We start from the raw sequence: 14,835 nt of genomic DNA on the forward strand, positions 1-14,835 counted from the left end.
AACCTTGTTTCAATGGATCCTTTTCTGGTTAGCTTGCCACTGAATTTCCTCTCCTGTTCCTCTCAAGTGCAGCAGCCTTTCCTCCCTGTTTCCTCAGTGTAAATCTCTCCATCTCTTTTTCCTCCTTAAATCTATGTTAAAGGCACTATGTAAATGCAGCTTGTTCAGCTAACTCCAGCAGTCTCCTATATGGAACACTGTTAGCCCATCACTGGCTAACATGTGTTCAGTCCTATGCCCTCGGCAGGGTATGCTTGTAGATATAATCAGCTTGCAATGCTGCCACATTCATCAATGCACCGGATTCTGAGGCAGCACAGAACCCGGCTGCATTGAGGGTGTCTCAGCAGAACTGATGTTCACAGTTTGATGAAAAACTGGTGAGGGATGACGAGAATTGAGCCCATTTTTTTGTAGCATACTATAAATTTGTTTCAGACAAGAGATAAAGCAAAACCTTGTAACTTTTCTGTCTATTTTAGCATTGTTTCGGGTGTTGAAATCTTCTATCAACACATTGAAGGCTCAATGAAGGTTGTAGCTGCCCCTCCTAGCAGCAGGTGGCAATGTTGTCAAGCATTCCTGCTTCCAGAGCACTGGGGAAGAACAGTTCTTAGTCACTTAGTGGGCTGTGCTGTGTATTGTCGGCCCAGTGACTGAACTGTGAGTGGTTCCTTTCGTTTTCTATTGGCAATGACAATTTTTTGGAATGTTTGCTGAACAGACATGTCCTGCAGCTATATTAGAAAAGCGAACTACTGCAAATGCTGGGAATCTGAAATAAAGACAGAATGCTGGAAATCCTCAGCAGGTCTGTGTAGAGAGAAACAGAGTTAACTCTTCAGGTCAAAGTGAACTTTCATTAGTTATATTGCTTCAATCTCATCCGATTGAAGCCTTTTTTAGGGGGAAAGGCATCAACTAAAGTGTAGAGCAGAACTGCAGAGTCCAGTCTCAGTCCAACTGGGACTAGAGCCATTGCTGACCACTTGGCCTTGGTGTCTATGGAGTATAACTCCACTCCAGTGTGAAACTGGGGCCACCTGTGGCTCAGTGGGTAGCACTCTCACCTCTGCGGCAGAAGATCATGTGTACAATTCCCCTCCAGAGATTGAAGCACCAATCCAGGCTGATCCTCCCAGTGCAGTACTGAGGGTCTGCTGCACTGCTGCAGGTGCTGTCTTTCAGATGGGGCGTTAAACTGAGGCCCCGCCTGCCCCCTCAGGTGAATGTAAAAGACACCGAGCCACTATTTTGAAGAAGAACAGGGGAATTCTCCTCAGTGTCCTGACCAATATTTATCCCTCAATCAACATCACAAAAACAGATTATCTGGTCATTATCACATTGTGGTTTATGGGAGCTTGCTGGGTGCAAAATTAGCTGCCGTGTTTCCTACATTACAACAGTGACTACACTTCAAAAAGTACTTAATTGGTTGTAAAATGCTTTGGAACGTCCTGAAAGGTGCTATATAAATGCAAGTCTTTCTTCTCAGCCAGCAGCACGTCCTTAGTGAAATGTGTTGTAGGGCATTGGATACCGTTCGGCGGGACTTAATGAAGTCTTCGTAGTCTTAAGTAGGTTAACTCTATGTATTTATTAACTACAAGAACTATGGCCTGAATTTTTCCTGCGTCGGGTGGGCTCAGCGGGAGTGGTCATGGAGCCGACCGCTGCCCGCGATCAGCTCCACGCCGCCATTTTACGCGGGTGGGCCAGTTAAGGCCCGCCCAGCGTAATATGTGAGCGGTAGCGCTGAGGGCTACCTGTACGGGCGGGGGGGAGGAGGGAGAGTCGGGTCCAGCGCTCTTTCGAGCATGCGGGTGAAAGAGTGCTTCATTCTCCCTGAGGCACAGAGCTGCATCAGGGAGATTGAAGCACGTCTCAAAAAAATAAATGAAAACATTAAAAATTTAATGAAACATCTCCCCTCATGTGACTGTGTCACATGAGATGGGACATGTTTTTATTTTTCAAAGAAACTTTTGATTTAGTTTGTAAAAGCTTTAGGAAGCCTCATCCGGCTCGCGGGTGAGATTTCCTAAAAAACGTAAAGGTCGCTTGGCCTTTTCGTCTGCTCACCAACCGTTAACTTTAGACTGCCTGTCCAACCTAAGGTTAACTACCTAGTTAATGGCCTTAATAGGCCTCTCAATTATCGGCGGTGGTGCAGCTGACTCCGGCGTGCGCCCGCCAAATGAAATATCATGAGACAGCGCGATGATGTCGGGAGGCACACCCGACGTCATCGCGCGTCATTTTACGCCTTGGCCTGTCGGGCCCGCCCCCACACGCTGACTGTAAAATCCTGACCTATGTACAAATATACAGTAAAGGGTTCAAGCTAGGAGTTGTCTCCATGCTTGTTTGTGTAGGTGGCTCAATGCCAGACTGACCCCTATGGTACAGGTCATGTGTTCTCTTACATCACTGTGTGGGTGGTACTGCACTCAAATCCCATGTTAATCCTGTATGTGCTAGACCCTTATTCTACACCTCCCCTCAAGTCATTATCCAATGTATTTCAAGTTATTCTAGTTTGCCCAATGTATTTATATCGTTATTACTACTCCATCTCCCCCCTTCAAATCTCTGAGCTCATAGTTCAGGTGGTCTGGAGGCCTTATAACCCTTCCATATTTCGTTCGCATGACTGTCAGAGGAGTGGTTGGCTCTATTGTTGCAGGTAAGCTCTGTTGATTTGGAGATTGTTCTGGTATCAGGGTATCTTTTCATCCTCTTTTTCCATTCCTTGGTATTCAACCGCTCTTATCGATTCGGCAGTTGTCGGGATAGGTAGTTTTTGATTTATTCCATTTTCTTCCGGGGTGGACGAATGTTGTGCTCATCCCCAAGGCATTTTTTTCCTCTTCTCTCATTGTGAGGCTTGCCACTGTGCATGTGGAAGTCCACGGCCTGAATCCTGCCTCAGGTGGGCTCAGCGGGAGTGGGCGGGGGTGGTCGCAGAGTCGACTGCCGCCCACAATCGGCTCCACACCTCCATTTTACACAGGCAGGCCAATTAAGGCCCACCCAATGTAATACGCGAGTGGTAGCGCGCGGACAGGAGGAGGAGGGAGAGTTGGGTCCAGCACTGTTTTACACATGCACGCGCAAGAGCGCTTCATTCACCCTGAGGCTCAGAGCTACTTCAGGGAGATTGAAGCACTTTTCAAAAAAATAAATGAATGTAATAAAAATTTAATGAAACATGTCCCTTCGTGTGACTGTGTCACATGAGATGGGACATGTTTTTATTTTACAGAAAAACGTTTTATTTAGTTTGTAAAAGCTTTAGGAAACCTCATCCCGCTCGTGGATGAGATTTCCTGTAAAATGTAAAGGCCGCTTGGCCTTTTCGCCTGCCCGTCAACCGTAAGGTGGGACGGGCAGTGTAAACATGAAATTAATTACTTCGTTAATGGCCTTAATAGGCCTTTCAATTATCGGGTGCGCAGCCGACTCCAGCGCGCACCTGCCTAACAAAACATCACGAGATAGCGCGGTGATGCTGGGATGCACGCCCGAGGTCATCGCGCGTCACTTTACCTCCGCACACCAACTGTAAAATCCTGGTCCACGTTTCAACAATGAAACCTTCATTCCCACCTGTTTCACAATTTTAGCCAATGTTTGATCATTTTCTTCTTTTCCAGTTGTTTTTTGAGTTTATGAATCTTTTCATTCAGCTCAGCAACTACTCTGGTAAGTTGAGTTTTTTTTGTCTTAGAGCAATCTACAAAACTGATAAAAGTTTAACAACTTCACCTCGGCATTCAGTTCTTTTTTGGAATCTTCCTTCCATGGTCACTGACTGCTCCTTAGACTCTTTCAATTCATTCATTAGATCTTCAAACAGTTCTGTAGAATTCACTTTTTCTGCTTTTAAAGTCTGGACTTGCTCTTCCTTACTGCACATCTCATCCTTCATGTTGTTCAGATTGCACAGAAGTTCAAGAAATTTATCAGTTTTTGTTGTTAATTCTGCTTTCAAGCAACTGTTCTCATTCACCAAGTTCCCATTGAAGATTCCTTTTTGTTGAATGTGTTTCTGCAAGTTCGTCATTTAAGTGTTTCAAGTCCTCTTTCAAGTGTTCCACTTCTGTGAGCGACATTCCAGTGTTCTCATTAGTTCTCGTTTTCCCTTATCAAATGCATCTTTCGTACATGAAAGTTGATTCTCTACACTGATCAGTTTTTTCCTTGGCAGAGTATAATTCCCTGGTGCTATCGTTCAAACTCACATTCTGCATTTGTGCTTCTGCTAATTGTTTTTGAGACTCCTCATGTTCTTTTGTGAGACCTTTTACTTTATCTTGCCATTCTAAGCTCTTGATTGTCATCTCTTTATTTCTCTCCTTGGAAATGTAATGTTATTCCAAGTTTTATTCCAAATATCCAAACTGAGGGTTTTGGGAAACATGCTACAGCCTATTTTAAATCAATTAAAAGCACCTCTGCTTATGGACAGAGGGCGAGAGGATGAAGGAATTCAGCCTCTGTCTCCTGTCTGTAACAGATGAGTCCAAACTGATCTGGTAAGTTGGATTTTTGATCCATGGTTAGAAATTTTAAACTGTATGTTCAGCTTTAAGAAGTTACTGGAATTCGAGATGCCGCCGCTGTCCATTTGAAGACAAAGGGGTTTACCCCCGCCTGCTGGTTTTGGTGGGCTCCTGCTGTAATGGCGCTCATGCTCAGCATTGAAATAAGTTCTTAAAATGACTGCTTGGATCGACTAGCTGCAGACATTCCCCATTTCAACGTTTTGCTTTAGGGTCACAAAAGCTGTCAAATCCTGGCCTTTACTTGTCTTTAAAGCTGATTCTTTAGTCGCTCTTTTTCTGAATGAATGAATGTATCCCTTTTTGGAACGAGCACAGATGACTTTCAGGTCTTCAGGCACCGGCTCGGGAATCTGGTTTCTTCTACAGAGTTTTTAAACAGCAATTTCTGACAACTGAACTGTTTAAAAGTTTCGCAGGATTTCCTGTATCCTGGAATTTAAAAGTTTTAGCTCACCCTTGCTAGGCCTGCTGATTCTGCACTTGGAATTGAAGCTGGACTTCCAAGAAATCCTCCGGAGTTTCCAACTGCAGCGAGGAATTTTAAATGACTACCTTCAGCTTTCAAGCCTTTCTTTGGAGCTTTTCCCTGAATCTTTCCTCTGCACGTTTGCTTCTCGAGCTTTTCTTCAGGTCAGAATGCTTCTTTGAAATTTTCTTTAGTCATGCAGGATTTTAGTTTTTCTCTGCATTTTTTGTGAGGTTTTGGTTTTTTCCATTCGCTGCCACCATGTTGTAGGGTGTTGGATACCGTTCAGTAACTCTTTCGAGTTATCAACAGTCACAGATTGTAACTCTTTCAAGTACATTCACAGTTCTTGGTTTCCGAGAGTGGAACATGAACCCACAACCTTCTTATTCAAAGGCGAGTGTGCTATGAACTGAGCCACAGTTGTAGTCTTAAGTAGTCTTATTAACAGCCAGTTAGGAGCTGTCTCTATGCTTGTGCACACAGCTCTGTCCAACACTAGACTGACCCCTCTGCGGGTCAAGTGTTATCTTACATAACTGTGTGGGCTATACTGTACTCAGTCCCATGTTAACCATATATGTGCCAGACCCTTATACTATGAAATGCTCTGACCAGTCTTAAGCTGATAAAAATGTAAATCGCTGCCGGGCTGAAGCATGTGGTGTGACCTTGGAAACTAAGAACGACACTGGGAGGTTAAACACTGAACAGGGCCAGCTTTAAATGATAGCTTTGAAAGCGACTCAAGTGTTTCTTTAAAACATATATCTACTATGAGGAGTTTTGATGCAGGGTTAGTAAGCAGGAGACACAGATTTAAGATCATTGGCAAAGGAATTGGAAGCATAAGATGAGGAGAATTTTTTTTTTATATGGCAAGTTGTTATGATCCGGAGGGTGGACTGCTATTTACCAAAGGCTAAAAGCCAACTGCATCTTCAGCTTCTCGAGCACAATATTGCGGCTGATGGAAACCAGAAATAAAAACAGAAAATATTGGAAATGCTCAGCAGGTCTGGTAGCATCTGTGGAGAGAGAAACAGAATTAAAGTTTCAGCTCGAAGACCTTTCTTAGTGCCTGACGTAAGTTTAACTGTTTTTCTCTCTCCACAGAAGCTGCCTGACCAGCCAAGTGTTTCTAGCATTTTCTTATTTTTATCTTTCTACTGGAGCACTGCTTTATTCAGCCAAGAGATGGCAGTGCAGCCATTCTGCAGGATCAGTCCCGGACACAAGACTCAATGGAACTCAGTTCAGTCAAATCGTCATTAGGATGTCTTCCCTGTTCCCCCCTCCTGACTGACTTTGTGCTGAACTGTCGAATTTTACAGTGGGTTGTATAAAAATTTCTAAAATAAATACACCAAACTCCAGAACTTGGTATTTTACAATACATTATTCCCACTCCTGTGTCTCATGACTCGACAATGTGACTTGCTCGGGTTTTGAATTTATTTTCATCAGCCACAAGGCAACTATCAGGGCCCAGACTCTGCATTACACCCATTGTCCCAGTCAGATCCTGTCTCCACGTGGAGTCCGGGTAAAAAAAAATAATGAAATGTCGATGACAACAACTGGCATTTATATGGCAGCCTTTAGTGTAGTAAAACATCCTACGGGACCGCACAGGAGCGTTATCGGACAAAAATTGTCACTGAGCCAAAGAAGGAGACATTAAGATGGGGTGACAACAAGGTTGGTCAAAGGGGCAGGTTTTCAAGGAGCGCCTTAAAGCAAGAGACAGAGGCGGAGAGGTTTAGGGAGGGAATTCCAGAGCTTGGGGCCCAGGCAGCTGAAGGCACGGCCGCCAATGGTGGAGTGATTAAAATCAGGGATGCTCGGGAGACCAGAATTGAAGGGATGAAGAGTTTTGGGTGGGTGGGGGAGGGGGCATGTTAGTTAACCCTTTCAGTGCCACGGATGACTGTACACTTTGGGCAGCCTCTTCTGTGTTGTGAAACCTAGTTAATTTTGTCCATGATGCCAGCACTGCAAAGCCTTTGACCACTTTGTGCACTGGACAGACAGAGAGATAGACAGACTAGCAAGATTAGAGATTTGGGGCAGGATTTTTCATATGGTGGGCAGGCCGGTCGGGAGCGGGCGGGGACGCGAAAGAGCGCTGGCCCTGACTCTCCCTCCTCCCCCTGCCCACACAGGTAGCACTGACTGGTCACATATTGCGCTGGGCGGGCCTTAATTGGCCTGCCTGTGTAAAATGGCAGCGCGATCGCCGCCCACGAGCTGGGGGGGAGGAGGGAGAGTCAGGGCCAGTGCTCCTTCGCGCATGTGTGCAAAAGAGTGCTTCAATCTCCCTGGGGCACGGAGCTGCCTCAGGGAGATTGAATCGATATTAAAAATATTAAATAAAAGGTTTAAAAATTTATTTCAACATGTCCCCTCATGTGACATGTTTTTATTTATGTGAACATTTTTTTGTTTATTTAATAAAAGCTTTAGGAAACCTCATCCCGCTCGTGGATGAGGTTTCCTAAAAAACGCGAAGGCTGCTTGGGCTTTTCGCCTGCCTGTCAACCTTAAGGTTCACAATCACTAATTACTCAGTAATTACTTAATTACTTTCTTAATGGCCTTAATAGGCCCTTTACATTTCAGTGAGCACACAGCCAACTCCGGTGCGCGCCCGCTGAACGAAATATCGCGGGACTGCGGGATGACATCGGGAAGCTTGCCCGACATCATCGCGCATCATTTATTTTACGTGTCAGCGTGTTGGGCCCACCCCCGCACGCCGACTGTAAAATCCTGCCCTTGGAAATTAAACATCCGTTTTCATTGGCTGGCCCCTGAGACCCCTGTTGCATTTCCTCTCCCTCAAGTTTTTAACCCTGGATTTTATATACTCTTCAACATCTAGAGCATGCTTAAAAATCAAAGAATGAAATCTTAGATGAACATACAAATTAGGAGCAGGAGTAGGCCATTCGGCCCCTTGAGCCTGCTCTGCCATTCAGATCATGGCTGATCTGATTGTAACCTCAACTCCACATTCCTGCCTCCTCCCCGATAACCTTTCACCCCCCCTCATTAATCAAGAATCTATCCAGCGCTGCCTTAAAAATATTCAAAGCCTCTGCTCCCACTACCTTTTGATGAAGAGAGTTCCAAAGACACTCAACCCCCAGTGAAAACATTTCTCCTCATCTCTGTCCTAAATGGGCGACGCCCTTATTTTTAAATAGTGACCCAGATGGGTTAAGTGAGTGGCCAAAGACCTGGCAAATGGAGTATAATGTGGGCAAATATGAAATTGTCCATTTTGGCAGGAAGAATAAAAAAGCTTATTATCTAAATGGTGGGAGATTGCAGAGCTCTGAGATTCAGAGGGATCTGGGTGTCCTAGTGCATGAATCACAAAAGGTTAGTATGCAACAATGACTCCTAGTTCTAGATTCTCCCACAAGAGGAAACATCCTCTCCACATCCACCCTGTCAAGTCCCCTCAGGATCTTAAAGGTTTCAATCAAGTCACCTCTTACTCTTCTAAACTCCAGCAGATACAAGCCAAGCCTGTCCAACCTTTCCTCATAAGACAACCCACCCATTCCCGGTATTCGTCAAAGAACCTTCTCTAAACTGCTTCTAACACATTGACATCTTTCTTTAAATAAGGAGACCAGTACTGTACATAATACTCCAGATGTGGTCTCACCAATGCCCTGTACAACTGAAGCATAACCTCCCTACTTTTGTATTCAATTCCTCTCACAATAAACAATAACATTCTATTACCTTTCCTAACTACTCGCTGTACCTGCATATTAACCTTTTGTGATTCATACACTAGGACACCCAGATCCCTCTGAATCTCAGAGCTCTGCAATCTCTCACCATTTAGATAATAAGTTTCATTTTTATTCTTCCTGCCAAAATGGACAATTTCATATTCACCCACATTATACTCCATTTGCCAGATCTTTGCCCACTCATTTAACCTATCTGTATCCCTTTGTAGCCTCCTTACATCCTCTTCACAATTTACTTTCCTACCTATCTTTGTGTCATTAGCAAATTTATCTACCATTCCTTCGTTCCCTTTATCCAAGTAATTTACATAAATTATAAAAAGTTGAGGCCTCAGCACTGATCCCTGTGACACATCACTCGTTACATCCTGCCAACCAGAAAAAGACCCATTAATGCCAAATCTCTGCTTCCTGTTAGCTAACCAATCTCCTTTCCATGCCAATATGTTACCCCCTACACCATGAGCTTTTATTTCCTGCAATAACCTTTGATGTGGCAACTCATCAAATGCCTTCTGGAAATCTAAGTATAGCACATCCACCAGTTCCCCTTTATCCACAGCACATGTGACCCCTTCAAAGAACTCCAATAAATTGGTTAAACATGATTTCCCTTTTACAAAACCAGGTTGACTCTGCCTGATTGCCTTGAATTTATCTAAGTGCCCTGCTATAACATCTTTAATAATAGCTTCTAACATTTTCCCTATGACAGATGTTAAGCTAACCGGCCTGTAGTTTCCTGCTTTCTGTCTCCCTCCCTTTTTGAATAAAGGAGTTACATTTGCTATTTTTCAATCTAATGGAACCTTCCCCGAATCTAGGGAATTTTGGAAAATTAAAACCAATGTATCAACTACCTCACTAGCCACTTCTTTCAAGACCTTAGGGTGAAGACCATCCAGACCTGGGGATTTGTCAGCCTGCAGCTCCGACAATTTGTTCAATACCACTTCCCTGGTGATTGTAATTTTCCCGAGTTCCTCCCTCCCTTCCTTTTCCTGATTTACAGCTATTTCTGAGATGTTACTTGTGTCCTCTATAGTGAAGCCTGAAGCAAAATACCTGTTTAATTCATCTGCCATCTCCTTACTTTCCATTATCAATTCCTCAGATGCACTCTCTATGGGACCAACGTTCACTTTGTTAACTCTTCTTTTTTTAAATATCTAAAGAAACTCTTACTATCCGTCTTCATATTACTAGCTAGCTTTCTCTCACACTCTAATTTTTCTCTCCTCATTAATCTTTTTGTCATTCTTTGCTGTTCTTTGTATTCTTTCCAATCTTCTGACCTGCCACCCGTCTTTGCGCAATTATATGCTTTTTCTTTAAGTTTGATACTATCTTTAACTTTTTTAGTTAACCATGGATGGTGGGCCCTCCCTTGGAATTTTTCTTTCTCATTGGAATGTGTCTATTCTGTCTATTCTGAAATATCCCATTTAAATGTCTACCACTGAACCTATATTGACCTATCCCTTAACCTCATTTGCCATTTCACTTTAGCTAGCTGTGCTTTCATGCCCTCATAATTACCCTTATTTAAGTTTAAAATACTAGTCTTGGACGCATTCATTTCTCCCTCAAAATGAATGTAAAATTCAATCATATTATGATCACTGCTACCTAGTGCCTTCACTAGGAGGTTATCAATTAATCCTCTCTCGTTGCTCAATACCAGACCTAGTATAGCCTGCTCTCTGGCTGGCTCCAGAACATGCTGTTCTCAGAAACTATCCTGAAAATATTCTATGAATTCCTCATTGATGCTACCTTTGCCCATCTGATTTTTCCAGTCTGTATGTAGATTAAAATCCCCCTTGATTATTGCTGTACCTTTCTGACAAGCTCCCATTACCTCTTCTTTTATACCTTGTCCTACCATGTAGTTACAATTAGGGGGCCTGTACACCACTCCCACAAGTGACTCCTTGCCTTTATCATTTCTCAGCTCAATCCAAACTGCTTCCACATCCTGGTTTCCTGAGCTTGGGTCATCCCTCTCTAATGTGCTAATGCCATCATTAATTAACGCATCCACCCTTCCATGTTTTCCTAACTTCCTGTCCTTCCTAAATGTCACATACCCTTCAATATCCAGGTCCCAATCTATGTCATCCTGTAGCCATGTCTCTGTAATGGCTATCAGATTGTACTTATTTATTTCTGTTCTCGTTATCAATTCATCCGCTTTGTTTCAAATGTAATGTGTGTTTAGATACAAAGCCTTTAGTTTTGTCCTTTTATTATTTTTGTAGCATCTAGCCTCATCTGCAGATTTACTCTTAGATTTGTACTCTCTGTCCCTTCCTGTCACAGTCTGTTTATCATTTCCCATATTAATACCTTTCTCTCTTGCCTTGTCTCTACTCTTTGGTTTACCACATCTTCCCAGATTTGATGCCTTGTCCCCACTATTCAGTTTAAAACTGTCTCTACTTCCCTAATTATGCAGCTCACGAGGATACCAGCCCCAGCACAGTTCAGGTGTAGACCATTCCAGCGGTACAGATCCCACTTTCCCCAGTACTGGTGCCAGTGCCACTAACCGGAACCCACTTCTCCCACACCAGCCTTTGAGCCACACATTCATTTCCCTAATCTTATTTGTCCTATGCCAATTTGCACGTGGCTCAGGTAATAATCTAGAAATTATTACCTTTGAGGTTCTGTTTCTTAACTTGGTGCCTAGCTCCTCATACTATGCAGAGCCTCCTCCCTCATCCTGCCTATGTTTGGTACCTACATGGACCCCTCCCACTGCAAGTTCCTCTCCAGCCCTGAGCAGATGTTCTGAACCCTGGCACCTGGCAGGCAACACAGCCGTCTGGACTCTTGCTCTTTGCTGCAGAGAACAGTGTCAATCCCCCTCACTATACTGTCCCCCACTACCCCTTTTTGCTACCCCACCTTGGGATGGTTTCCTGTACCACGGTGCCATGGTCAGTTTGTTCATCCACCCTGCAGCCCCCACTCTCATCCAAACAAGCTGAAAGAACCTCAGACCTGTTGGACAATTGCAGAGGTTCACACACCTGCCCTCTGGGTTCCCTTACCTGCCTCACTCGCAGTCAGATCCTCCTGTCCCTGGCCACTGACCAAATCAGAAGACCCTATCCTAAGGGGTGTGGCCACCTCCTGGTCCAAAGCATCCAGGTTACTTCCCCCCTCCCTGATGTGCTGCAGTGTCTGCAGCTCAGCCTCCAGCTCAATGGCTCTGAGCCAAAGCTCCTCAAGCCGTAAACACTTACTGCAGAGGTGTTTGCCCTGGATCACAATGTTATCCAGGAGCTCGGACATGCTACAGCCTTGACACCTCATTTGTCCTGCCGTCCTTAATGTGTTTTAAATAATTACTTAATTATATTAATCACTTATTTAATGTTGCTTTCTGATATATTTGATTAACTTTACCAGCAAATTGTGTACTATTTTAAACCTTAGGGATAGAATAGAATATAACTTACCCACTTACCAGATACTTGCGAAACAGCTAGCTCCTTTCCCTGTAGTAGAGCAAGAATCAATTTCTATGGGGTGAGAAAGATAGAAAGAGGAAACAAACAACTCCTTCCCCCACTCTCACTGAACTCCCAAGTCTGACAAACTCAGTTTGTCAGCTGCACTCAGTTTGCCCTTAATCTTTCTTAACTGATGTCAGACAAATCCATGTCCATATTCATCTGAAATATATACATTTAGGCTGTGGGCCCTGACAACACCCTGGCAGTCATACTGAAGACCAGAACTAGATGCACCCCTAGCCAAGCTGTTCCAATACAGCTCCAACACTGGCAATGACCCGACAATGTGGAAAATTGTCCAGATATGTCCTGTACACAATCCAGCAAATTCCTTCACCATCGCTGGGTCAAAATCCTGGAACTCCCTCCCTAACAGCACTGTGGGTGTACCTACACCACAGGGACTGCAGTGGTTCAAGAAGGCAGCTCACCACCACCTTCTCAAGGGCAATTAGGGATGGGCAATAAACGCTGGCCTAGCCAGTGACACCAACATCCTGAGAATGAAGTTGTAAAAATGGCTTATCAAAGGCTCAGTGAATTTAACCCAGCGACATTCAAATCCTGTGAATGAATAATAAAATTAGCTTTAATAGAGAGTGTTCACTCCTGCTGTGCATGCTGGGATAGTTCTCCCTCCATCACTGCCTCTTGCTTTCCCTCACTCTGTGCAATGGTCTTAAGCGCACAGACAATGGGATTGAGATCGTGTGCAAAATCAATTTTGGGTACTTGCTATCCTCAAAATGATTGTTGGTGATGCTAACAAATGAATGCTTTGTGTATTTTTATAACATCCATTTCAACAGAGACGTGAACTCACTTACTTTAATTATGTTCATGCCTTTGCTCAAAGATATGTAAAGGGACATGATGCAAATGTCCTAAAACTGGCCTACTGATGCTACCCATTGCCACTTCAGTTCTGATGGCATTTTGACAGAGCTATAATTTTGTAATTGTGAAATTCGCCTTTAAGCAGCGAACTAAGCCTTATACTGCAAAGAGCAAGGATTTGTAGCATCCAACTGTTGTGTTATCACACCAGTCTTGACTTGCTGTGATGGGCATAAGAACAGACAGCTTGATTTTATGGTCGGTTAAGCTGCCACACAACATAGCAAGAATGATCCACTCTGAAGGAATCCTGACTTCTCCCCTTTATTAAAACCCAAGCAGCAGGACTTTTGGGTCATTGGGCGGGCGCAGTGGTTGGGCCCGGGTCCGGTGGGGAAATGGTCCACCATCTGCGATTGGCTCCCGACCGTGATTTCACTCTGGCTGGCCAATTAACAGCCAGTCAGCGTGAAAGGCGCTCTGAGAAGCTCAGTGGTACCGGGGTGGGTGGCGGGAGGAGTGCGAGCGCTAAAGTCTGTGCGTGCGCTGGGGAGCGCACACTGAAAGCTCCCTGAAGGCAGAGAGCTGCTCCTCAGGGAGCTGAACAATTTTAAAATCAAATGTAAAACCTTCTAAAACCTGAAAAAAATTGTTCCGACATGGGACTAACTCACAATAACAGGATCAGAATAAATATTCTGCCCAGAAATTTATATTTAATTTTTTATTTAATTGTGGAAACTCATCCCGTCCGTGAATGAGGTTTCCTAAAAAAATCAAATGGCTGTCTGGCCAATAAGTTTGGACGGGCAGCGAAAAATAGCTTTTAATTAGTGGATTAATGGCTTTATTAGGCCTCTTAGTTGTTGGCAGGCGTGCTGCCAACTCTTGCGCATGTCTGCTGACCGAAATATTGCGCACTATTTTACCCCCAAACAGGTCAGGCGCGCCTGCCCACAGGACATAAAATCTTGCCCAAGAAGTCAGCTGTCTTGAATGAGCAGATTGCCTGGATAATACTTTTCCATATTCAGCCATCAGGCTGGTAGATCGATTTTGTAGAGGGTTTATGCAGGTTTACCTGCATTGGGAAGGAATGGGTTGGGGCTGGAGGGGAAATGAGATTTAATGATCACTGTGGCAGTCAGGATCAGAAGTAACAATTCTGTGGGTGGAATCTTTCTGGTCCACCAGCACCATGGAGCTTGGCGGGCAGGGGAACTTAATTCGGCATGAGGCCAAAATTCAACAGCAGGATGAACTTTAACGATTATAATCTCAGGACTTTAAAGGTGGGTTAAAGGTGAGTCGAGCTTCCCGGTGAACAATGCTGGGAAGCCCTTTTGCATACATTAGCATGTCATGCATGCTCATTAAAAGGCTACCTCGCCAGAATGAAGTTCCCCCTCCAAACTAAGTTCCCTGTCAGTGATAAATTAGAATATTCACATTCATGACTGCACATAATTGGTGTGCACCTAGTGTGGTAGCCTTCTTCCATGTATAACGGTGAGTTGCTGCTGCATTGACCTGTTTGGGGAGTGTCTGTAAATGCCAGTGGATGTTTGATACCGGATGGCGGCAGTGCAAGTTGCGTGGAGAATGACAAAGAAAGGGAAGAAGGGTTAGTGGGGTAGGGTGGAGCAGTGGCCAGGTAAAGG

The 14,835-nt window shown here is 44.2% G+C and overlaps 1 protein-coding gene across 2 annotated transcripts in view; it reads left to right on the forward strand.

The window, feature by feature from the left end:
• LOC144672593 (acid-sensing ion channel 1-like) overlaps window positions 1-14,835 on the forward strand; it is a 226,679-nt gene that overhangs the window by 50,430 nt on the left and 161,414 nt on the right. The window contains exons 4-5 of one of the 2 annotated variants that reach the window (XM_078534416.1): window positions 444-471; window positions 7,671-7,679. The exons of the other annotated variant lie outside the window; for it this stretch is intronic. Coding sequence (XP_078390542.1) covers window positions 444-471; window positions 7,671-7,679 — 37 coding nt within the window. The remainder of the gene's footprint in view (window positions 1-443; window positions 472-7,670; window positions 7,680-14,835) is intronic. 2 annotated transcript variants of the gene reach the window in all.

This window comes from Cetorhinus maximus, chromosome X, assembly GCF_964194155.1.
Source record: "Cetorhinus maximus chromosome X, sCetMax3.hap1.1, whole genome shotgun sequence".
Lineage (NCBI taxonomy): Eukaryota > Metazoa > Chordata > Chondrichthyes > Lamniformes > Cetorhinidae > Cetorhinus > Cetorhinus maximus.